Below are 27,495 nucleotides of genomic sequence, written 5' to 3' on the forward strand. Positions count from 1 at the left end.
TGTAAATCAAAAAGCTGATTTTACAGGAATGCCCTGAATTTCTGCTGCAGCCAGAAGTGAAACACAGCAAACCATGTAAAACAATGTGAAATTACAATTAAAATACTAAATTAGATTTCCTGAAACTGATGGAAGGACCTTGCATGCAAGAAGCCAAAACTGTTAGCTAAAGACATATTTATGAAATAAAATTTCATTACATTTTATTGCCTCCTCTACTTCTTAGCCTATAAATAATTCTCAGATCTTAATTTCTTTCATTCTCATAATTTTGACAACAGTCTTGGGTTTCCTTGTTGAGCTGTCTTTAGGCCTATGTTCAGCTAAGGAATGTGTAGAGCCTGGGTGTTAGGATTCCTGTTTTTCCCCCATCCCCTGTGGATGATTTTGAAATTTCAGTTCAGTTTTTCACATTAATATGTATCCCAGTTAACTAACAACATTATAATAATAAATTATAAAAAGCATGGATTCTAACCACTTTGTCCTCCTTTGGGAAAGCATCCAAGGAAGCAGAATAAAAAGAGAAAAGGAAAAAAGAAGAGATAAAGAATAAAATAGGCAAGTATTAATAGACAGATTTCAAAGAAATGCAATTCTAATAACTCTCTACAAAGAGACAAAAACATAAAATTAAGAAAAAAAAGAGCTTTAAATAAAAAGATGACATTACTGCATATGTTGAAAACATGTTTTCCCACCCTGACCCACAGAAGCATAAACAATATAAGAAACAAAATGCAAGTAACAAATGAATTCACACTTTTCCATTTCTGTGACTTGAAATAGCGGGTGAAAAATGCTTAAAATATATATGCAAATTTTTTTTCTAAGATAAGCTGTATCACATGCAGTCATTAATATAATAATGTAATATATCAAAGTAAATTGTATTTTCAGAGACTTGCTCCAATGACACCACCTACAGGTGATACAATGCAATGCATCTATTTTTACTAATATATTAATACATGCAAATTTTACCAATCACATATATAGTTTTCTTCAGAACGTGAATTTAATTTAATGGACTCACGGGTACATTGAGGCTATGGAAAACTTCTAAAGTAAACATGTAATGCATCTTTTTGGGGGGTTATTTTCGGTTTACACAAAATTTCAGAAGGCCTATTCAGTTGATGCCCATCTTAAGGAAAGTGAAAAGGCCACAAACTAGGTCCCTTTTGAACAGGATTATCTGCTATAAAATCTATGTTAACTTTTAAGTGAATTTGTGTTGATACCAAGAGCACTGATAAATGCACTCTACAAAAGCCTGGCATCCTAAAGCCATAGGAGAAAGTTACCTCATCTCATGATAGATAAGAAAACTATTAATGTAATAAAAAGAGATGTGTGAAATGTTTTATAACACACCATAGTCCTTGACGACCAGCCAAAAATAATCACTGGATAACAGTATTCCAAATTTAGATCCTACTGCTTGTGCACAAGCGAGCAGCCAGAGGCTTGGAAGGGACTGACCGACCAGAGGGTACTCTTGGATATCATTTGGTTTTGTGGAAAGCTGCTGCAGCTAACTCATGCAGATCAGAAGGAGAACAATTCAGCTCACCTGCCTGAAAGGAGGATACTTAATCCAGATTATTCTGTAGTTCTGTTCTTTAAATAAATTTAAAATAAATTGGCACAACACTTTCACTGTGCTAAGTGCATGGGTTTTTTTCCCAACCAAAAAAATCAACTGATTTCATGTAAAAGTAATCTATAAATGTTTATGAAAAGCTCCATGAAAATAAAAAATGTAATATTAAATAAGGCTTCAATAAAAATTTATTAATGTGGAGCTGTACCTGAGCAAAAGAAGTTTCTTCTTTCATTCTATGAAAAACAAGTATTTTCTTCAAGCTGTCACTCCATAGAACTAGATACTATTATTCTTTTGCTTTAATTAGCTCTGTGATTCCAAAGTACTTTGGCAATCACTAAATACGTTGTTTTACCTGTATGATTTTACATTGATTTACTTGTATGATACACACCTCATAACAGAGCAATGAACGAAACACTTAAGTAAAATGAAGCATGAAATGCCAAACTCAAGGTGAACAATCTGTAGCATGACAATGTCAAGGAGGCTTTTTCTTAGGAGTACACGTCAGAAGACTTACATTGTTTGATCGCAGAGAGACACGACCTCCACATCGAGCACAGAACTTGGTCCGGCAATAAGAGCATAAATGGCCACAACCATCTGCAAACTTTGTTTTATGACAGATTCCACATGTTGGAGCATCATCCTTGTGCTCTCCCTGGTAACGGCGGGCTTCTTCCCCTATCTTTCTTACTTGCTCTTTATAGCTTTCAAATTGTTGATGCAACCTCCTGCATAGATGAGAAAAAAGTTTATATAGCACCAATAGGAGGAAAGTCTACTACTCTGTATTTCTTTCAGCTTGCGACTCTACCTAATATTCTGGGCCTGTTCACAATACTGTATGTACCTCATACCAAATACACACTGCACACAGAAGACTGTATAGAGCACTCTAAAGGAAAAAAAATAATAGACATCTTTATTCTTGAAGGTTTACTTCAAAGGTTACAAGTAAATCATTTCACTTGACCAGAAATTGATCCAAATGCATATATTAAACAAAATTGTCTATCATGTACTGAATAAAAGAAATAATTGTGTGATCAAATTTGCATTTCTTTTTAACCAACTTAATTTATACATCAGGTGTAATCAAAATATGTAAATCAATCCTCACTTTCAGTGCCTTGAAAAGATAGATTACTAACACATACAACTAATATTTCAAAACATGGTCTACAATCACACTGACCTTACAAGAATATGAGAACATCTCTTTATTTCAAACCTCTATATTTACAATCTGTTGTGTTTTCTCTTGTTAAGTATGAACTTAAGTTAAACAACTTAAGGTTTGCTCTCCCTCATTACAGATATTTCTTCCAGTTTAGCTGTAGGAGTACATAGAAGCATTAGCAAGTACAGAGGTTCCTATGATGAAGACTGGTGTTCAAAGAAGCAGCACTTCTCTTCCAGCTGCCCCAAATAACAAACACGCTGACCTTATGCCCACCAATTGGCTAAGCAAGCTGCTACACAACAGATCCACCTCCTAATCATAGCTCAGGGAAGAGAACACAGCCCTCTGGCTTTCACTCCCCCTTCTATATCTCAGGAGGAATAATAACGATAGTAATAGTAATAGTAATAATAATAATAATAATAATAATAATAATAATAATAATAATAATAATAATAAATGCTCAGTGATAAAATCTTTCTTATCATTATTATATTTTCCCTGAGGAAAAAAATGTTCTGTTTGTTTCTATGAAACTTTCTTGGCAAAGACGACATTTCAGAGGGAAACTATCCAAAGTTCTGGGCATTTCCAAAAAGGGCAATCCAGATATTCTCCTGATCCTGGCTGCATACTGCAACTGCTTCTTAGGCACCAGTTTCAACATTCACCAAATCCCTCTCAGTGGCCTAACCCATGAACCTGAACTTGAATCAACAAAAAACTAATTCTCCAAAAATGAAAAAAAAAAATATTTTCCCATCATTTTGCTTCTGGACACCTGGGAGGAATGTAGGACATGAGCTCCCAAAGCCAGAAATTAAAGAGACCAGTAAAGAGCTGGATCATCCTATTTAAAGCAGCACCAAGCTCAGCTGCCAAGAAGCTTCATTTACACCACCCTGAAGCTTAATTTAAAAGGATTGTATTTTAGCTGTTAACTATCTTATTAGTCATCAAATCGTACAAGAAAGAAACATTTCTGTAGGCGCAGCAGGACAGCACCACAATTCCTGACCTTTATTGTCATGAGCTTGGGCAAAGACCTCAGACAGCCTAAGGAGGAGAGTCCAGCAGGACACAACTTGCACTATGCTATGTAGAACCCAGGCTTTCCCAGAGGTTGCTTCAAATCTACATCTCCATGGATAACATTTAAAAAATCATAAGCAGCTACACAGATCATGAATAGAAACAGGGAATCTTGAGTTTATTAAACAGAAACAGTGGGTGTGTTCTCTGTAGAGGTCTTGGTGATATCCTTTATCTCTGCTCCCTGGTTTGAGCTACCTACTTCCTTAATTAGCACTGAGACTCACACCATTTAACCAGTGGCTTTTTAGTGACACAATTCCAGGTTTCTGTGGGCTTTTGTGTGTGTGTGTGTGTGTGTGTGTGTGTGTGTGTGTGTGTGTGTGTGTGTGTGTGTGTGGTGAACTTGTCAGGACTTTTAAGGTGTAAGTAATCAGTGTTCTTTGTATGCTGTTTTGGTGAAGTGGATATTTTTACTTTAACATGATATTCAAGCCTTAAAAATGACAATTCAACTTAACTCACAGGAATTGTGGTAAAATACACACAATTCAGTTGGACAGGAATATTATTGCTTGTAAATACATAAATCAACCAGGTCTCACACTAAAACCAGTAACTTCACATGGGCGCATTCTAGTGAGAATGCAGCAACAGCAAAAGCTAAGCAGCCAAGTAATCTATTCTCCCTAACTACAAACATGATGCATTATATTTAATGCTTTATGCTAATTAAAAGCTTGGCAGGAGCAGCAAGGGGTTTTGGGTTTTTTTTTACTAACCTGCTTAAAAAACCTTTGCAGTATTGAGTAAGATGAGAAAAGTAGGTCAAAGAATTAGACAAAATACTGGAGTAACTTAATACTTTTGGCCATATAACTGGATTACACATATGAATTAACTTATCTTACACAGCTGCTCACTTATGATTCATAAAAACAACCGAAGACATTCAGAAATTTTTATAATAACCAGCTTAAGGAATGCAATTAAATAATGGAGAGGTCTGTAGGTAAATTTCTTATTACATCAAATATTCTATTAAAAAATGAAACCATGGAAACTAAATTCAGTTCTCCTCCACTAAAGTAAAACCAAAAGCCCTGGTTGTTCACTAACGTGGAAAGGGAAGATAACAGCAAGCACTGCCCCTCTTCCTGTTCTTTTCCAATTAGACTGTCTACATTAGAATTTTTTCTATCTCATATGAAGCTTATGAAGAGTATTAATACAATTATGGTTTGTCTTTCTGTGTGCACCAAGGGAGAGATGAACATGCTACCAACTGGGCAAAACTTAAGTGAGATGAGATTGAAGTTCTTTATAAATAAGTATCACCTTTTATAGATTTGCTAATTTCTGCATCCATGTAAGACACATTTTACTATGAGGGGTTTGAAACCTTTATCTTGCATATCATACACAGTAGTGCTGGGGAAACTCTGACATTTTATCTACAGCAAGAATGGAATTGGAGAAAATGACTGTACATTTCACAGAGCAGAAAGAATCCTACCCAGCTCACAGCAGGTCTGGTTCAATTAGCTCTTTTTTCAACCACCTTTCCTACCTTTTTGAGGAAAAAGCTGGATCTCTGTATCTCTGGCTATTCTATAATGGCAGCAGCAATCCCTCTCAATAGTTTTGCTGTATATCGAAGTATATTAAGTATTAAGCAAGAACTAAAATACAGATGGTTGGTTTTGATTTGCTCCTTAACTTCCAGGCTATTGAGCACATTCTCAGATGCAAGGAAAATTTAAATCTGTTAAATATTCCTTAATGTAGACAAGGTTAGGCTAAAGATTTAATAACAGCATATGATATGATAGTGGCTTGGCAGACCCTTGAGGCAGATACCAATTCAATCCCCTCTGACAGAAAGAGCAACCAGACTACTATGTAAGAGGAATATATGCATATATCTACATGATTTTTCATCATGCACCCGAACATTTATCTGGTTCTGCTACTGAGGTGAATGGCACTTGAAGGACTACCTTACTCAGAGACATTATGGCAGTACTTCACTTCCTGTGCAGACCTCCCACCACTCTTAAGGAAAGAGCTGCATCCACACGAGCTGACGTGGCTGGGGACGGTGCTGCTATTTCACACTCACACGCGTGGCACATATGCACGATCAAAAAAGATCACACTATCGGAGAATCTCTGGGCACATCACATCTCCTATGACTAAACCACCCTCTTCTGTTGCTAAAATACTGGAAGAGACGGAGCCGCTTGGAGAGGCACATCAGCCTCGGGACTTTACTGCACATGCGAGAGGTCAGCATCACCACCCATAGTGCACAAAAACCAAGACACAGTTTGCATGTCTGCAGTGAAAGACTTAACCCATTCACTTCTACAATATTCTTATAACTCAACATATGTTTAGGTTGCTAGTGTTTTTTTCTCCAAGAAAACAGGATGGCTTCCTCCTCCCGTTCTTTTTCAAAGGCATTTCACAAAAACCGTGCTTCAGCTGTGTTATACATGTACCATATTTTCATCTGAATATTCAGTATTTTACTTTGACAGTGTAAACTAGTAAAAAAATTACTGATAGGCAATTCTTCAAACCTTTACTCACATCTTCATATACTTAGCAAAAACTGTAAGCCTTGGAGAACACTTGTGATAAATACCTTACATAACTTAAACCTTTCAGACAGCTCACTGATATCATTAGGAGGACAAAAAACGAACATTGAGGCCATTTATAACATTGACTGATCAAGAATTGTTACACCAAGCCACAGAGAAATTATCATTTATGTTGCTGGGTTCTTTGGAGCTGGACCAAGATGTATATTTATATTCTTATTATTGAATTTCTTATTATTTTAATTATTGGAATTATAATCCAAGACTGCAATTTTTTAACAGACTATATTACTGCTTCTTTTGCTGTTTTAAATTAATATGTTTTAAATTCAATTTTGCTGTTTTAAATACCTATCTAAAATATTTGCACATATATGATGAAGAGTAGAAAGCTTCAAAATAGTGCATCTGCATACTTATGGTCTGTCTGCACAGATTTTATAAAAATTTGATAAAGATTTTTGTCTCTTTCGTGCACGGCTACATTTTAAATGACTTTAAATGTAGTACGAAATCACGTTTTGTACTTCCTTAGAAATCCAGTAGATGGCAATGCAGATCGCATTTTCACTCTCCAACTCAAATGGTTCAGTCTTGAAATAAAACACCTGATGTAATGTTATAAAAATATTATGCCCTGTCATGAGTTCATGTTAGTAGAAAAAGTGCCGCCTTCTAAGTGACATAGCCTTAAGTAACCATCCACCAGCAGCTCCTGCATGTATGAAAAAAGTAAAATGCAATATTTTATCCTGTTCACCCACGCCACACAAACACGTCACACACAGAGCTCAGACAAGCTTTTCCTTAAGATAAGCAGGCGTTTTACCAAGATCTGTTCTTAGCATTCTTATTTTATGATAAATAAATAATTAAAAATGCAAATGGCAATATTTCATATGCCCACGAAGGCAACAGCTAGAGCTAAAAACCTGTTGGCAATCCTTAAGCAGCTACGTTGGAGCTGTGACCTGAAAAACGTTGTTCAGCTGCTCTGTAAAGCTGGAGGTACCTCAGCGTCACTGGATGCCTTGCTGGTCTGCCAGCACTGCAGGCACCCAGCTCATGGAGGTGCTTCCAGAGGGAGCAGCGTGGCACCTGGCTTTGGCCTCAGCCCCACAAGCACCTCAGCTGGGACAAGCGGTCAACTTGTCCTGGGTTTTGGGAACACACACTTTAAACAACGAAGTGGAGACAGGCAATTTTAGCAAGTTGCTGTGGATAGTTTTGTCTGAGTAAAGGGAAATGAGGAGTTTATGGGGAATCTAGCATGTGTTGACTAGAAGAACAGCTGAAGTTAAGTGGAGAAGTCTAGATATATTTTCTGGTTACTTCATTAATCATCACATGACATATAAATCCATTATTAAGATTCATACCCTCTGTACAGGCAGAACAAATTAAGGTTGAACAGTAAGCAACATACCTAACTCTTCAAGCTCCCAAGTTCTTGATGTAGCAATGTTACTGTGTTAGCCTATTTGAAGTCCAGGATATTTTTGAATGTTTGGGGGTGTGCTGCTTTTTTAGCATGGGCAATACTTGGTTTGGTTATTTTGCAAAGATGAAATAACTGCTGGATGTACTCATATTGCAAAATATTGGACTTTTGAGTGAATTTGGATGTTAATAGTTCTACATTAATGCTATTACTGCATTTTTTTATTCAGTGTGAACCGCTATTTTAAGAACCAAAGATAAGCAAGACATGGTTTCTGTAAGCTGTGAAAAAGGTAGCAATATGATTAATCAACTAATCTTTGGAGGTAAAAAAAGGCCATGTTTCTATAAAAGAAATACAAGCATTAATCAAAGCACTTCAAATGGCAGAGTTAGCGGCTTCCATATCCATATTTTCTCCTTCACAAACTGACTGCTTCTAGTCCCTTTGCTATTTCCTACTGTCCAACTTGTCACTTTTCTGCAACTTTACTCACCACCCATTTGACCTTTCCCTAATCTCATTTCCTGTAGGTCTTGTCTCTTGTTCTTACACATTTTTTTAATAAATATATCAAAATAATTATTATAGACAACATATATTATAGCATGTTCTATATCCTATAATAAAAACAGTAAATATTCCTCAAAATGTCAGATTTTACCTGGCCTGAAGCTTTCTTCATTCTCCCCTGTTCACTCAACACACAACTATGGATCTACTCCATTTTCTCTCAACTTGGTGTTCACCTGCCACCCATGACATTTTTCACCTCACCAGCAATCACCGGAATCCTGCAGGGCATCAGCCCTTTCTTCTCCACATGCCAAGATCTCTTCTTCCTCCCTGTTTTATTGCTGCAAACACAAACCTCACCATGCTTGTAACTCACAAATGTCTCTCTACCTCACATTTGTCTCCTTCTCTCCAAACTGAAGTGTCTGGCATAGATACCGACTCCTGACAAGGGTGACCCGTACACCAAACTTCATAAACTGAAATAGAAATTTCCTTGTACCTCAAGCACAACTTATCACCCTCTCCATTCTGTTTTCCACTCAGGACCAATAACCACTGTGCTGCACACTGGACTCGGACCTACTTAGACCTTCACCTAAACTGCTTGTTGTGGGGACTAATTTTGCAAATTAAAACCAAACCAAACCAAAACCAAACAAACAAAAAAGGACACACCCAAAAAACTGCCCACAACCCAAAACAAACAAATAAACAAAAGAAACCCACTAAAGTTTAGCTAATTTCATATCTGTTTAGCTTAAACATTCAGCTATCACCAGCTCATCCCTCAATCCCTTTTCCTGCCATTGCAAGCCTGTCAGTCTGATAGTGTAAATCACAGTTCTGCAACAAATACAATTTAATTTATTTTACCTCTCCCTTTGTATTCTTCCGATGAATCTGCTTTTCTACTGCATAAAACATAAATGGCTTATCTTCACCTTCAAAGACTTTGACAGCCTATTTCCATCTTGCCTATGATTTCTCATTCAGTACTGAGATGCTTCTGCTCAAGCGAAACTTTCAAGCAAGAATCACAGAATGGTTTGGGTTGGAAGGGATGTTAAAGATCACCTAGTTCCAAGCCCCTGGCCATGGGCAGGGACACCTTTCACTAGAACAGGTTGCTAAAAGTCCCATCCAATCTGGTCTTTGAGGACTTCCCTTTGCTGCCTCTAACATGGGAGTATTAGCAACGACACCATCATCACATTATCCTCCGTAAAACTCTCCTTCTCCTTGATGCCTGCAAAGATCTGGACAAAAATTAGATATGTCAAAAGTATGTTAAAATTTTTACTTAACAGGCCAGGCAATACAGACTCTCCTGTCTGTTCTTATTATTCTATTATTTACCTAATACTTACAGCGCAGGCTGCCCCTGTGGCAAAGACTGCCTTTTTTTCTACACATGTGAAAACCCTGACTCAGAAGGGTTACAGTCCATGATAAATGCTTCCAGGCAATATGGTAACATCAATCTCCCAACATGATTCTGAAATTCATGAAGTTATTTTTTAAAATTGCTTTGAATCATGTTATGATTCCAGTAATTTACTTTTTGCTTTCCAGCCCTCAGGCAATATACTTACAGCTTTCCCCATGTCCAACGCATCTTTAATGCTGTTAGTATTTTCCTATAGGTCTGTGACACCAGTCCAGGAGCAGTAAAACCATGAAACATTTTATTATGAGAACCATGACAAAATTCATACTTGACCAAGACAAAGGTTTCCCTTACAGACTTCACACAGGAACTTAGACTTGGCTAAGTACCACTGGAAAGTTGTTCCATGTAGCAGATACTTTTGCCTCCTATACAACTTACCTTAATTCCAATTCCTTCCTATAATCTATTATCAAGCACATACTACCTGGCAGCATCCTCACAACCCTGTACCGGCTGATGCAAAAAATCCCACACCTTGCTCATCACATCAGAGCAGAGACACACCAGCAAAGTGCTGTGGGCTGCAGCTTTATTCCCAGGGCTCTTATCTGGTGCCTTTTCACCAGCAGGAACCGTCATTTTAAAGTTAACATTTTACTTAGGGCAGGTGTTCTGCAAGCATATAAACGAGCTCATTAAATAACTTGTATAAAATAGAATTTTTCATCTTCCTGAGAGATTTCCTAATGTAGATTATTGGAAAACTTTATTTTCATATATTTCTATTTGTTGGGGTTTTTTTAAATAACTACAGCCCACAAGCAGACTTCTTCCTTACACAACTGAAGAACTGTGAGTCAAAAATGTGCAATATCTACAATAAGGAATTTACATTCCAGCTTCCCACAGTTCCTCCCAAATGACCGATATCCTTTCTGAGGTAAAAATGAGAAATCAGAGAACGAAGCAAACAACACATAATAGTACTAAAAAAGGCATAGCTGAGGAATTCAGAAAGAAACTGTGCGTGTCTTGTATTAAAAAGCACTTACATGTTGAGATATATTTAGTACTGAAGGAATCAGTGCCTTCTGCTCAGACTCAATTGACAAAGTGACAGTTTGACTGGAGCCAGTAGAAAGGTGGTGACAACGCCCCAAAATGTGTCAATGCCTCTTCCTTTGGTTTTAACCAGTATGGCCATTCTTACACACCTCTCACCTCTTCGGGCAACCTCAGCAGTATCAGTAATCCCACGTAACCATCACAGTTCTGCTGCATTTTCCTATTTAATTTCTTCACCACTCAGCTCTCCTAACACAGACAGTGCAGCAGGAGAGCAGCTGGTTTGCTCTGAAGAGTTGTCACCAATTCCAAGTGAGAGAGTTCAAAAAGTTTCATGAGTTCATACACACAGAGCTGTTAGCAGCCTGAACTTTACCAAACACAAACACTTAAAAAGTTACAGAAATGTCACTGTGTTACAGTCCCAGGCTTACTGCAGCATTGAAACACACATTCGGGCCAAGCATTTTCTACCTAATAAACACAGGACCTGTAAGTATATTCAGCTTTTTAAAGATTTCTGAAACTACTCATGCAACAAAACTGCATAAGTAAATGGCTATATTATTTTATTTGCCATTATTCATGCAATACCTGTTGCAGAAAAACCAGCCATCCAGCCATAATGACTGAGGGACAGCAACACCCATGCAACCACACAGTCAACTGGTCCAGGAAACTCAATGGGGTTAGACACAACCAAAAGAAAGAAAATCTGACCCCACACAGTTGCACTAATGCCTATGGATGAAAAAAAAAAACAAAACAAAACAAAACAAAACAAAACAAAACAAAACAAAACAAAAAAAAAAAAAAACCACCAAACAGTAGCAGAATCAGAAGCTGAGGAAGAGTATTTGACTGCAGCAGAAGTGTGAGCTTGAGCATCTGTTGCAACAGTACTGTCAAACCCGGGCATTTTAAGATACAAAGTTCTAGCACAGTACAATGTGCAAATACTGCTTGTATGTGACCTCATCAGGAATATGTGTCTCTTACAAAAAAGGCTTTTCTTACTCAAAATCAAAATAACATGATTTGCTACAAAGATCATTTTAAGACTGAATTTGATTTTCTACAGAGATTGCTTTAAAACTGAATTTCAGTTCTCAAAAACTTGTCAGCTTAATAGTCTCCATAAGATCCACTGCAAAAAGAGGCCTGCGAAATTTTCTCCTGTCTACCCACATTATCAAACCACAAGGAGACCATCTTCCACCATCTCTTCAATTCACAACACTCTTAAAATTTAACCCCTACTAAACTGGGAAGTAAGATCAAGATTCCTTTCTTCCCAGCTATTTCAGCCAAACATCTATTCACCAAATAAATTTTAATTTTTTTTTTAATAAATAAATAAGTTTTATGCAACACTTACTTAGATGAGTAAATCAGGGCTTACTCTGACACAAAGACTGATAAAAATATTAAAGGCAATTAATTAAGGTTAGTTTGCCTTTGCCCTTTCAGTGAAATGTTTTCATTCTCTGCGTTTTCTTTATATATCATAACAGAAGAACTGTTTTAGTGCAGGTGTATGGCAGAAAACAAAGATCCCAGAGACACCCAGCTATGCCAGTACCATTTGCAACATTACAGGGCATATCCTTCTACATTACTGCATTTACAAGTAATTTTCATACATGGTTGCTTACTTAAAATAACAATCCCTTAAGTATGTTAGACACAAGCTTCTCTTATAAAAACTTCTAAAAAGACTGCTGGAAAGTTCCTTTAAAAAATTTTCCTTGTCAACTGACTAAGTGATGTCTTAATTTTCCTCATTTAGTTAAATATTGCTGATCACCAGTATTACTGACCACTTAAATATTACTGAATCTAATCCATCACCACACTCTCTTCCCCATGTTGTGTAACAGACACACAGAGCTTGCCTCCTGAATGAGCTGACCTATGTCAGCTTGCGGTGGCATAACAATGCTTTAATGCCACAGAGTGATCCTTTAAGTAGGAGTCTCTGAGCTCCATAGGAAATTTCTGCAGTAAAATACTATTTTGTGAGGTGGTTATGCCAGCAAATGTCCCTTAAAATACATTAAGTATATGAGTAGAGAATAATTTGATTTATTTTCTCTTCAAAAACATCAGTTTCATTTTATTATGGAATACAAATATCATTTATTTAAGCTAAACTTCACCACAATCAAATTTTTGTGAACAGACAAAACCTAATCTGTTTTCAGACTGACGTGAAAGAGAATTAAATAGTGTTGTCTTCAATTTATTGAATTAATTTATTGAATCACATAATATGTTACTGCAGGCACGTTTTTTTCTAAGGATGGTCATCATATTGCAATCAACCAGCCATAACATGAATAATTGGAAGTCACATAAAACAAAGTACATAAAAACCAAGAAAGAAGCAGGGCAGGGGGAAGAGGATGGGGGTGGGAGGCAGGGTGTGTCCTAGGTTACAATGTAAGATGCGCCCACAAGCATGTATTCTATCACCATCTTCATGAGCTGTTAAAACCAGGTGGGGCAGTGCTCCCTGCCTTCCCCCTCAAGACTGTGTCCTGTTAACGGCCCATCAGTGCCTTATCTCATGACTCATCATTCCATTGTGAGATGCTCCACCCAGAGGGAGAAACCAAGCATCCTGTCCTGGATATAAACTGCGATTTTTGAAGTCCACAGGGAGCCTTTTCCCACTGGATTTTCCAGAGGACAAGAGCTACATACCTATCTGGACCTTCTGAGGAAGACCAGATCTTTCTACACAGGATCACTGCTTCAACAGAACCACATCTGTTCACATCAGGAGGACTGCAGCCACCACCTTATCGGACTGCTGCTGCTACCCAGACTAATAGGGTCAGGTCATATCTGACTCTTGTCTGTTTAAATCAGTTTTGTTCTCTTCTTTTCCTGCCTTTATATATATATATATATATATTAGTAAAGAACTGTTATTCCTATTTCCCACATTTTTGCCTGAAAGCCCCCTGATTTCAAAGTTATAATAACTCGGAGGGAAAGGGGTTACATCTGCCACTCCAAGGGAGGCTTCTGCCTTCCTTAGCAGACACCTGTCTTTCAAACCAAGACAGGGTGCTACAGTAGAAAAGCTCAATTTAAGGATTAGAGAATGAGGAAAAAAGATTAATGAAAGTCTTAAGGGAAAGTTTTTAAAAGAGAGGCAGATTTGCACCTGCAGAAAATCACACACACAGGTACCAGTATTTAGCTCTCTTGTTCTGAATACAGAACTATTAACCACCAGACATATTAATGAAGCAACACATGAGAAAGAAAGTGAAAGAGAAGCCATTTATCCAACTGAACCAATTTAAAAAACAGTTCCTTAATGCAATCCTATCTAAATTGCAATTAGCAACCAGACTAAGAATAGATCCTGCTACACTCTGACAAATACTGGTTTTGCTACCGTCACACAGTGGGAAAAGATGTTTAAACACCCGATCATCTGCTACAAACAGTACAATGCACACAAGGTAAAAAAAAAAAAAAAATTCTCATTGCTGGAATATATCCCTTCAGTCAGCTGGCACCTGGTAAAAAGTTTGGAAAGTTGAGAGATAGGGGTCCTGGTTCAACATAACAGGAAATTACTTTGGAGCAATGCTTATCAAAACAGTATTCTGAAACAGCCTTTCTCATACATGCATTTGAAAATAAAGAGAGAAATCTGAGTATTTTTGGCACCCAATGTGTTAAACAGATGATAGGTATCAGATGGCAATACAGGGTGAGCAGCAAAAATATGACAAAGCACAGTGGTCTGTAAACAGAGCAAAGCTACTGAAATTCTAACTACCATATGGTGGTAACAAACAGGACACGTGCAAAACAGGAAAAGATCTCACAGTGAGGGGTGTGATAGGAGCCAGCAAGATGCAGAACTGAAAAAAATTTACAATAGGACTGCAAGCACAACAGTGATAACGTTTCAAATTAATTATATTCAGCTGAGGCTCAGTGTGTACAGTATGTCTTCTACCTAAAAATAATTTAACAGCCTTGCTGAGAGCATCTCTAATTTATCATCCTGTTCACCTTCCTTTATAATTTCCATATTACAAGGAACAAAAAAGGCTCACACATCTATTTTAAATATACCATCAAAGTGCTTGAACACAAGATAATGATTAAGCTTGTCTCCAGCATTATTTAATTCTCTTCATTCTTCTGGATGCCAAACTAAACACAAATGAAAAGCATATGGCATCTTAGTGAATTAGAAAATTAGAAAAGGGGAACATTAACTGGTTTCTTTTATGCTTTAAGGATAGAACATGGTAAAATTAAAAATGTCAAGGCTCTTCATATTTATGATTTATTTTAATTTCTTCTTTTAATGTACTCTCTATTGAAGTTAGATGTTCTCAAGAATACTATTTGTGAAAGAATACCAATAGCATTTCTCTCTACATTTTTATTGCCTACTTTTTCTCTGGAATATCACGGCTCATAACTGTTTTAAGAAAATTGTCTTGAGTTTGAAATTATTCTCAGTAGAAAACTGAAGCCTCTTTTGTGATGAGCATCCCTGCTTCTTGATGCTCACTGAGATTGTACAAGCTAAGAAATAAATCAGTGTTATCAAAAAATTTTTCTGCCAAACTGTCTCACCTGATGAAGTTGTTGAGTAGAAAGTATAAATCCAAAATTAGTGTAAACTATTTTTTCTTGGATCTAAATTTCCACAGCAAGGCCTACAGAAAAACATGACATCCAATTTCAGGTTTTCTTCTCATTTCCTTCCTGTATCTATCAGCATTTTGAGTGATTGATTGAGCCTACTATTTACGCCCAAACTCTTATGAAAAGACATTCCCACAAAAAAATTTAGTCCACACAGTTCAGTACTGCCAACATTTCAAAATATGGATTTTATTCCTATAATAATGCATATTGGAAAAATGCCATTTGGACAACATAGCAGAAGGACATCAAGAGGGATGCTTCAGTAACCACGTGCTCATTCATCACGTCCAGCAGACCCACTGCAGTTCTCTCCTGAGGAGTCATACTCATCATAGGCATGATTTTAAGAGAAGAAAAGCTTCTGCCAACTTATTTACCATTTAAGTCCTAGCAGAAAACCCCTAAGGCTCATTTTAAACCAATAATGTCTTAAATAACAGGAGTGAGTGTCCCTTGGGAAACACTGCACAAAGTCTACTAACCTGTTTTATGATTCTGCCTGCTACTCTGAAGTACCCATAAATTTGGCAGAGAGACATTTCTCCAAAGGCTTTCCTTGATTAGTATTTTTCTGCTGTTCTGTAGTGGTTCTCACAACAGCCTACTAAGCAGTGTGCAGTCACAGAGATTCAGGCTCCCTGATCATTTTGGACCACCACAGGAGACTGAGCCATCACATGCCATAAGCTCAGACCTTCAGAAAATTTGGTTCAGTCCCACAGAAGGCTCCAGGTACAAATCTGATACTCCAGTGGAACAGAGTCCCTAGACAAAGCACTGAAAATTTTCAAGTGACCAAGTCAGAATTAGTTCCAGAGTGCTTGGATCTAACCATAGCATCAGTCTCCTACTTACTCTCTAGTAGGAAAAGGTATTTCACTCCCCTTGGCTAACCCTTTGCAGAGCCTAAAGCTGTAAAGATTTAGTTCCTGTCATAACTCAGTATTTTCTTAACCTAAAAATGGATTTCCAGATGGAGCTAGATGTAAAGGAAGAATATCAATCTTTTACATCAGGCTTTCTTATTGCTTGAGCCAGCAGTCTCTAAGCAGAGTTCTTGTTGTTTTGATGACACTGACTTGCCCTTCTGCCAAATTCACAGATTTTTCACAACAACATGGATCAGTCACAGAATGCAACCACTATTTTGCAGTCTTGTTCTGCGCCATGTTTCAAAAGGCACTACCTCCCTTTACTTGGGATCTGTAATTTAAAATCCAAAGCTGTGTGTCAAGAGTGCTCAAGTGACATTTTTATCCAGCACATTGTACCATATTCTCCAAAACCTGAACAGAATGATGAAGAGTGAAGCTGTATGGGTATCTAGAGTGAGATCCCTCGAAATGGATGATGATTTATTATCAGCTCTCTCCACCCAAGTGGAACAACTAAAAATTTCGTTCTGTCAGCTATAATCCGAACAGCCACAGTGCATTTCTGAAGTAGAAATGAAAATCTGGAGGCTTCAAGAAAGTTCCTGGAGCTGGCCAACAGTACAAATACCAAGAGTTTTACCATGTTTCAAAGAAAATCACCTACCAAGCCATCTGTGCATTGCACCATGCTTTGGTCTATTGCCAGGACAGCAGAGGTGAGCTGGACCCAGCACGCTGACGTTATCCAACCATGTCACGGATGTGGCCTTGCACATGCCAGCTTCACAAAGAGTAGGAAGTTAGGTACAGTTAGTCAGACAAATTTGTTATATTTAATGATGGGGGAAAAAATCTGACTTGGCTGATGAAAGGCAGTACTTTTCCCACCTGAAAACAGACAGGGAGTAAGTATCTCTAAGTAGCTGCAACTCTCACCTTTTTTTCTCTAAATATATTGCCAAGATTATCAAAAAAATATCCTGGTATGACCAATAATACGTGTATATTCAAAAAATTTCCTGCTAGGATTGCACCATGCGAAATGCCATTTCTAGCACTTTAGGAAGAGGTGACTTAGGATATGGTACACTGAAGGACAGACAGGATCTATTTTTCTGTGATGAGGACTGAGATGTAGGAGATTTTTTTGTGTGTACTAGGTTATCTGCCTGTGCTCACTGCCACTGCTATTGTAATTTATTTATGTCACAGGCCATTAGAAGACCAAAATATATGTGAGGAAGATTGGAAGGAGGCTGACTCAAATGATAGTATCCCTAGATAAGAAGTTTGAACCAAAATCTACTAGGTATCCTATTTTAGGTAATTTTGTTAGATCTAGTCACCTGGGGGATTATTTGGTGTTTGATAAGGATTCCTCAGCCAAACTATTACACTGTTAGGAGACTGAAAAGATTACTACTTTAGACTGGAGGAGTGTGGAAGCATGGCTTTACACACTTTGTGCCATTACCTAGTTGATTACCAGGGAGTTATGATTGGTGGTATGTGTGATTGATGGCTGAGAAATAGTGGAATGGTTGCAACCATTATATTGAAAATATTATCATCACCTACAGTTAAATATACTAAAGCATTAAGTTTAGGTAAGTTATCTTTACTAGACCATAAAACATCAATTAGTGCTTTTAGGAAAACTGTTCTTGAGTTAGGAAGATGTACAATATGAGCTCATTAACATTCTTGCAACATGGTGACATCCAAAGCTTAAGTTCTAGCTTATGTAATAAAAATGGCCCCTTCTGCCTCTTCTAGGGGAATTAAAAATAAAAATTTTTAAAAATTTAAAATATTAAAAAAAAAAAAAAAAAACAACCAAACAACCAAAAAAAAAACCCACCAAAAATTATCTAAGTCCTGGAGTTCAAGAAGTGTGTAACACTGTGTTGATGGGAACTGAAGCTGTATAATGCATTAGTTTTAAGATAAGAAGCAAGTCTCATTTGTAGAATACTGAGAGATCAACACCTACTAGGTGAATCACACTCACCATTAAAAATGCATGCCCTGCTTCCGAGGACAGTCACTTCAACTCCCATCCCTCAGTGCTTATTCTGCCTTTCACCACTAGATTAAAAAGCTTTTAGTGTTGAATACTATGCGTGTATGAAAGTGTTTACACTTTATAATTAAGTCACCTCTTGATCTCCTGTGTGATAAATGAAACAGACTGAAATCTCTAAATCCTTCACTGAAAAGTAGTTTCTCCAACCTCTGAAACATTATTGTAGCTCTTAACTGAACCTTTTGCAACCTTTCAATAAGCTTTAAAAATATAATTCCCTAAGAATTGTGTCCTTCCTTTATCCTTTTTCCAAATGCTGTATTACAAATGCCAAGGGTGAATGTCAGGCCTAATGGTCCAACAGCCTCCATGGTCATCCAAGTGCCCCTTTTGAATATTGCCTCTATGTCAGGAATCTAATAAATTTACAGAATTTTCCTAATTCCCAAAATTTAACAAAGGAAAAAAGATCATCAGCCAGCCAGAGACTTCTGCAGCCAAGTCTTTAGTCTTCTTCTCCACAAATAATTCAGGCCTATTTATTTTAAAATATTTATGAGAGGTAGGTGATGTCTCAAGTTTTGTTTGGTTACTATCAAAGTCAGAAATGACTTCTCATCCTCACAGGATGAAAATGTACTTTTCCATTTTTCCCTGTGTACAAAAAGAAAAATTTAGCTAATTTTTGTACACCTGAAAACGCATCTTCCTTAGGGTATCTTCTGTCTGAAATACATTCCAAAATAATTTATTTGGTATCTCTTACCAACTCCCTGTATTTCATACCTTATCATTCTAAACAGTCTGTGTTTATAAGGAATAAAGACAGACGAATAAAGGCAGCTGGTGCTGCATCATTCCTAAGGTAGATATCAGTTACTCAGTTAAATTATCACATTCCCTGGAAGATATTCCATATTAAACTTGACAGGATACTGTCAAGCAAATGAAAGTTCCAAAGTCGTACATCAGTATTTTCACCTCTGAAAAATACCAAAAATATGGCCAGCAGGACCAGGGAAGTCATTCTTCCCCTGTACTTGGCACTGGTGAGGCCGCACCTTGAGCACCGTGTCCAGTTCTGGGCCCCTCAGTTCAGGAAGGACATTGCGACACTTGAACGTGTCCAAAGGAGGGCAACAAGGCTGGTGAAGGGCTTGGAACAAAAGCCCTGTGAGGAATGACTGAGGGAGCTGGGGTTGTTTGGCCTGGAGAGGAGAAGACTCAGAGGTGACCTTATCACTCTCTACAACTTCCTGAAAGGTGAATGTAGTCTGAGGGTCGGTCTCTTTTTCCAGGCAGCAACTGACAGAATGAAGGGACAGTCTTAAGCTGTGCCAAGGGAAATTTAGGTTGGATGTTAGGAAAAAGTTTTTTACTGAAAGATTGATAAAGTTCTGGAATTGTCTGCCCGGAGAGGTGGTAGAGCCACCATCCCTGGATGTGTTTAAAAAAAGATTGGATGTGGCAGTCAGTACCATGGCTTAGTTGAGGTGGTGTTAGGGCATGGGTTGGACTCGGTGATCTTGAAGGTCTCCTCCTGTGTGATTCTGATTTTCATCTCTGTAGTGTCTACAAAGAATTACATAAAATCTTTTCTTCACATAATATCTTTCCTATTCTTAGTAAGCACATTTGAAATTTTTTAAAGTACAAAAATTAACTTTCATTTTATGATGCACAGGATTTACAGATGAAGAGTCCTACAGAAGTATTTAATGAAAATTAAAATAAAAATGAAAAATGAAAAGTGGCAATCAATTTCTTATGGAAAAAAATCCCTTAATTCTCTTGGCCAGTCAGGTGTATGCTTTTCCTGTGATCATTTGTACTACTGAAAAATTTTCAAAGTTGGAGAAAATAGGTTCTTGTCATGAAAAAAAATCAACTGTCCCTCCTTAAGAAAGAAGTCTCACTATTCTAATGTAACTATTCTACCCTCCTCTCCTCTCAAAAACTCTAGGTAATGTGAATCACAGTAGAATTTAAACTAAGACTTATCTTACTTTCACAAAAAAATTACGTCCATTAATTGCAGGAAAATGCTTCACTGTGTTCTGTCCTTATTTTCTTCTACTAATGTTCCTTATCTAAATCCCAAAGTCTTCAGCTGGGAAATTCCTTAGAAACAATTCTGAAATCCTTCCTTCACCCTACTTCCTAGTTTAGCTTTCAGATGTTGGCAGGTAGAAACGTCGATTGCTTGCAAATCCTGAATTTCAGCAGAGTTCCTTTGATTTCCTTCTTCGAGGTTGCAACAGACAATTAGTATGTCCCCGCTGTCAGAAAAGTTCTTAATTAAGTTCATGAAAAGGCTTTTGAATTCTTGACTGAAGTGGAACACTCTTGTTTATTGCTCGTGGTGCCATCACTGCCAGGCTATGAATAGCTCTTCCGCTTCCCCTCGCGCGCTCTCCAGCAGGGGAGAGGCTGCGGCCCCTCGTCAGCTCCGCTGTCGCACCCGGCATCACCGGCAAACCTTCCGTATGCCTGGCAGGGATCACCGTGCCACTGCTGGAGGTGTTCTCCAACAGGCTCCATCCTTCATCTTAACTCACACACATTCAACTCCTACAAAATCCAACATGTTACCATAAAGAAATAAAACCCTAAATATCTGCTGTTCAATTATTTGTGCCATCTTCTGTGACTTGAAACAACCACTACAAAAAACATCTAAAAACCTAATTCAGAAAAAGGATGTTTCTATGGGCTGAAATTGTGACATTTTTATATAAAGTTTTAGACGTCCAAACAATAATGTGGCATTCTGTGATTTTCTTAAAGTGAATCTCAGCATTAACCTTCAAGTATTTATTCTGATTTTACTTAGGTAAGTGTTTAGCTCTGGCAAGGATATGATTTGCATTTTATTTGTAAGGAGAGCAAATATGGATTCACACGACAAGAGAGATTTAGAGTGACAAGAGTTTGAGAGACAAAAGATAAAATTTCCAGATTAAATCTTTGCAGAGGCTGAAAACAAAGAGGGAGTAGATGACAATAAAAATACTCCTCTAGGAAAAAAGCAAAAAAGTTAAAGTACAGTGTCAGACACCTTTTGTCACTTACTCATTTTTAGCACTTTCAGAATCTTGTAAATATACTGCTCTGCTATTCAATGTTCTTCTCTATTTGGAAAATATTAGCAGCACTAGCAGGCCTCCACTATGGCAAGCCAATATCGCTCTATTTATTTTACTTCCTTCCTTACCCATTAGCTGAAATTATGAAGTTAAGAGGATTAATAAGTAAGAAATTTTCTGTTTCTAGATCTGACAGTGCAGCAAAGTCTGCAATGTACTAGATTCTTCAGAGACACAGTCATTTAAATTAGTTTTTTTAGAGATTGGTGACTGTATAAACAAACCAAACAATAGCTGCTTAACTCGGCACTTTAAAACCACAGGCCCCTTCAACACAGATGTTCCCAAAAAAAAAGGCCCAAATTGCATCTCAAATGGATGAACTACATTCCCACAGTCAGGCAGCTGAATCCTGCCCCTAGTTACAGTCAATGGAGTCTATAGTGTGATTCCCTTATACTAAAGCAGAAATCTGCTTTTGATAGCCTGGCCACACCTCTCCCATGCACATATAGACACATCTACCTCTTTCTCCCATCCACAAAAAAAACCCAAAAACAAACAAAACAAAAACAAACAAGCAAACAAACAAAAAACACCAAAAAAAAAAAAAAAAAACCAAAACCACAAAGAAAACAATATATCATCTTTTGCAAAGGAAGAGCACAGCAGGTTGTGTATTTTGGACAATTAAATTGTATCAGCACTTTCAAAAAATCTCTTCCACACTTCAGAAATAAAGAACCACAGTAACAGCATTTGTGCAACTGCAACCTAAACAGTGTCTGTTATCAAATTTATGTTATTATTCTGAAATAAGCTAAATTCCATTTCTAAGGCACAAACTCACACTCAATCTAAATATTATCTTTCTGGTTGTGCTTTAATAACAGTCATGTATCATGCCATCCTTCAAATTTGATAGTAATGCTTAATAATAAAGGACTGTAGTTTACCCATGCTGAAATAATTCTTCAGTCTAATATGTTTCATATACTGAGCTAATGAAATAAAAACGTCTGCCACTTTCTACTTCATAAATTCCATGTGCTTACAATGTCTCTTAGGATGTTGTACGTGAAAATTCCATGCAACGTATGTATAGAACATATGTATGTTCAACACAGCTCATGCACTTGATCACATAAAGGAGTAAAACCATCAGATATGGCTGTATTTGTACAAACCAGACAATTACACATTCCTCTCTTGGTATCAATGCTTCACTGTTCCCTCATTTGAGGTCTTACATATATGTACATCCTCAATCTGCAGATGAACAAAGTCTCTTCTTGGGATACCAGAAAAGTAAAAGTAAGCAATATGTCAAAACAAACAAAATACCTGATTCAGATGAGAAGAAAAACAGGGATCTCACAATTTCCTGAATTAAAAATGCATATGAATTTTGTTTTTCAAGATCTTTCATCCCATGAGTTTTCACTATGGTAGCATATGCTAGGGATTTGAAATTACAGTAGTTTCCTCAAGTTCACAGAATCCAAAGCCAAAAGCAAGAATGCTACTTGAGAATGGATGGTCTTACCACTATCCTTAATTATTTTTCCAGCACAACTAAATCAAGGAATCCACAGCGCAGCACACAGCTAGCATCTTCGTGCTTAACCATACAGCTAAGTATATTAAAAGCTGGGGGTGAAGAGGTGGCAGGTCTGCTCGCAGTCAAGGGGAGGATGGTAAGAATAGTAGGTTTTGGGTTTGCTGCTGAGTCACACTAATATAAATTGTGTCTTGTTGGTACAAGAAGAACAAGAGGTACGTACAAAACTGACTGTTGCACTGGATGGAGTGGGAGGTGAAAAGGTGGACACAAGAGAGTTGGTGAGTGAGGTTTTATTCCTTAGAACTTAGTTTGCAGTAAAGAATTTGTACTAATTTAAAGGTAAAAGAAACCAAACAGAAATGTATGTAGGAGTCTCATCTAAGATGAGGTAAGAGGCTGCACATGATCAGCTAGATAGAGTTTAAAAGCAGGTAACTCCTGCAGCCGAGTGGACGAGAAAAATGCAGTAAGCAAGGTAGCAAAACTCAAAAGTATAAGGAGGGGGGGGTTTTATGTGCTGCATTAATCACTTAAATGCAGTCATTTTTATGAAGTTACTAATTTTCTTCTAATTTTTTAAAATAATATGTTCTTTCTTTCTACTTGGAGACTGACAATTCCTAGACTTGTCTCAGAATTTTTTGAACTAAATATGATTTAATTTCTTTTACTGTACAAGAATATACCTAAAAATAATATACCAAGAATAAACCTAAAAGTGCCTATCTTTCTTAACAGGTAATTAAAAGAGGAAGGTATCAGAGTCAGTCATTTTCTGAAATTCTCTTCTCCATCCATTATATGAGGAAATCGATGTATATATTACCTATATGCATATAAGTGGAATTCCAAGAACAAGCGCCCAGAATTTTGGTGAAGCAATACCTACATAGTAGAAGTTGAACTAAGACGCCTGAACACTTTTTTGGTCTTTGATGCATGTTTCTTATGCATACATTCATCTTTTCTTTTTGTGGGTCCTGCTGCTTTACTCAGTCTTCTATTTCTCATCTTCATGCTATCAAGAGTCATACAACCCATCAGGATGAGACCTACAGGATCAGGCAAATCCGCTGCCTTTCCCAAACTTTTATTATTATTAAAGAACTTAAAATTAATGAAGTTTAAAAGAGCAATATTCGGATTTTTTTCATTCTCTCACAGAGCTTTTCTTTAAAAAACTCTCTCTTCTTAATATTATTGCCTAAAATTGTAACTTCAAAACAGACCTTTTATCCTTTCACTTGCTTTTCTTCATTGTAAATATTCAGAGAGGACTTTTTCACCTATTCAATACTGTCTAGCATGTGATATTTTTTAACTGAAATGCCATTCTGAACACACCACAGGATTACAATGTTACAAGTTACTACCAAGAAACATAAAGTCAGAAGCCAAAAAGATGCCATTGCCCACACACAGTCCATACCCTGAAAAAACCTGTAGTTGACAATGTATGATTACTACAGAAAAAAACAGTGTGGCAAGTGGTTTGAAGAAAGAATAACATTAAAAGAAAGGAAGATGAAACTAGATTAGCTTGGAAACATAATGGATTAAATGAGGGGCATGCATTTCATTCAAGTCTTTTCCCAGTCCTGTGCTTCTAGCTTCTATTCATGAAGGGAAAATACTAGAGGTAGTCCACAAGTCTCTTTTGCAGCAGTATCTTCCAAAGAAGTTGTATTGGGTTTGCATGTCTAGGTTTTGGGGGGGGGGGGGAGGCTACAGGGGATGGCTTTCAGTGAGAAGCTGCTAGAAGCTTCCTACATGTCTGGCAGAGCCAGTTCTAGCTGGATCTAAGACAGATGTGTCGCTGGCCAAGGCTGGGCCAATCAGAAATGGTGGTAACACCTCTGTGATAACATACTTAAGAAAAAAAGAAGTATTGCACAGTTGTAATTGCAGAGAAGAGTAGGTTGAGAACCTGTGAGAGGAACAGCTCTGCAGACACCAAGCTCAGTGGAGAAAGAGGAGCAGCAGGTGCTCCAGGCACTGGAGTTTGGATTCCTCTGGAGCCCATGGTGCAGACCATGGTGAGGCAGCTGTGCCCCTGCCCCCCAGGCAGGCCCAAGGGGATGCAAAGATCCACCTGCTGCCTGTGGAGGAGACCCACACTGGAGCAGGTGGATGCCTGAAAGGAGGCTGTGAACCCATGGGAGGACTTGGAGCAGGGTCTTGGATGGGACCTGCATACCTATGGAGAGAGGAGACCACACTGGAGAAGGTTTCCTGGTAGGACTTGTGACCCCATGGGGAAAGCACACTGGACAGGCTGTGCCTGAAGGACTGCACCCTGTGGAAGCGTGACCCACATTGGAGCAGTCCATGGAGGACTGTCTCCCATGGGAAAGACCCCATGCTGGAGCAGCGGAAGGACTCCTCTCCCTGAGCAGCAGCAGGAACAACCTGTGGTGAACTGACCCTATTCCCTGTCTCCCTGCACTGCTGGGGGAGGAGGTAGAGATGGAAAGGAGGGATGGGTGGAGAAAAGGTGTTTTGAAGGTCTTATTTTACTTCTCATTATCCTGTTCTGATTTTGTTAGTAATAAATTCAATTAATATCTCCAATTAGAGCCTGTTTTACCCATGATGGTATTTGCTGAGTGATTTCTTCTGGTCCTTATCTCAACCCATAAACCCTTCATTGTATTTTCCCTCCACTGTTCAGATGCAGAGGGGAGTGATAGGGAGGCTTTGGTGGGTGCCTGACTCACAAAGAAGGCCAACACACTACAGAAGCATAAAATAAAGATATGGTTGCTGAAGAATATCACAATTATTCCCCTATTTAAGATTTTCTTTCATTCTTATTATACCACAATAAAGTCCACAATGGCTTCCCACTGCATGTTAATACAGAGAAAGGTATGAGGGAACAAACCCATACCTTCCATCACGAAAACTTAGGATGTCATCTCTAACACGTTCCCTCAATTCGACTCTGGGATTTGAAATGTATTCCCATGCACTCCTCTTTGACAGATTAATGCACTGAATATGGTGGCTCATTAAAACATTTTAAAATAAAGCACAGTTTGGGGATTTCTAATGTGAATATGATTTCTAGAATTACCTCAACATGGAATTTCTCCATTGCAGACATTCCCCAGACATCACTGCAAGTACAGAAAAGCAAAGCACCAAAGCACACTTTCCATTTTAATTTGTAATTGCTCAGCACCATAAAGTTGCATGGGGAAGGCTGGTGGTGAATAACTGTTTGGTGCATATATTCAGTAACTCCTCACTACAAGCAAATGAAATCAACAGTTTCTATTAATGGACAGAACACCAGCAGTAAATGATGAGCTGAATGTCCCTGTTGCTGCATAATACCACACAAAGAAATGGAAAATGCATGAAGATGTCTCAGCAATGACGGACACAGCCACTCTGCAAGTTACTGCCTGCCATCTCTATCCTTCTTCACAGCCACAGTTAACAGTGCTAGGTCTTCCTGACCAAAAGACCAAAAAGATATGGTCTTAAACAGAGAAAGAACGGCCTGTTAATAGCCATCCATCATCTCTAGAGTCTGGGTGGGGGAAACTGATTTCCTTCAACTTTTTCATACCAGAGAAAGAGACAGCATGGAAAATACTCACAAACTAAAGGAAAAGGTGGACTATGTAAGACAGTAGATGAGCAGGGAAGTTATGTTTCCAGCTATTCTGTGCTGGCCACAAAACTCACTTCCAGCAGGGAATGATTTAAAGAATCTCCAGAATAAACCTCAGCTAATAAGAGCAGATCCATGGATAGGTAACTAGAACACAAACATTCTTTTAGATTCATTTTGCTAAAACTGGGTCTTTATGTCAAAGAAATTGCCCACACAACAACTGGGAGAGTAAACATCCCTGGAGCCACTTCCCCACATTGACCAGTGAGCAGACGCATTTAATACTACAGGCTATTTGTACATATTCAGGTAAGAATAAAGTACAGTGATACATTCAGGGCTTTGGAAAATTAACTGCCTCACAGAAGAGGTTCAGGACCAACATTTGCTCTAATTATTCCTCCTGTAAGCAGGAAAAAAAAATGACTGCCCTATCTTCGGTCTCAAAATATAGAAGTGGGGTCTCTCCCCCTCTCATGCCCTCCTTATTTAATTCCCCCTTCCACTCACCCGCTCCCCCTCCTTCTTTGTTCTATTTCCACCTTCATTACCACCTCCTCCTCACCTCTCACATTCTCCCTTTTGTCTCCCTCACTCTCCCTCTCACTTTCTCTCCCCCTTTTCTACTCCTCATCCCACACACCCTCCTATGTTAGCTTCACTATGTGAGAAGTTAAGAGGAAAAGAAGAAAGAGAAAAGACAGAAGGATTTACGGAGGTGGAGAACTACAAATAAAGACAGAGAGACAAAAAAAGAAAGATGTGCTAAGCT

General features: G+C 38.0%; 1 protein-coding gene across 1 annotated transcript in view; it reads right to left on the minus strand.

The window, feature by feature from the left end:
- Window positions 1-442: 442 nt before the first annotated feature.
- Window positions 443-27,495, minus strand: part of LOC138107064 (regulating synaptic membrane exocytosis protein 1-like) — a 121,247-nt gene continuing 94,194 nt past the window's right edge. Inside the window, exons 2-3 of the mRNA XM_069008396.1 lie at window positions 2,133-2,346; window positions 443-490 (exon numbers count right to left, since the gene is read on the minus strand). Coding sequence (XP_068864497.1) covers window positions 443-490; window positions 2,133-2,346 — 262 coding nt within the window. The remainder of the gene's footprint in view (window positions 491-2,132; window positions 2,347-27,495) is intronic.

The sequence above is a fragment of the Aphelocoma coerulescens genome, chromosome 3, assembly GCF_041296385.1.
Source record: "Aphelocoma coerulescens isolate FSJ_1873_10779 chromosome 3, UR_Acoe_1.0, whole genome shotgun sequence".
NCBI classification, from domain to species: Eukaryota; Metazoa; Chordata; class Aves; order Passeriformes; family Corvidae; genus Aphelocoma; species Aphelocoma coerulescens.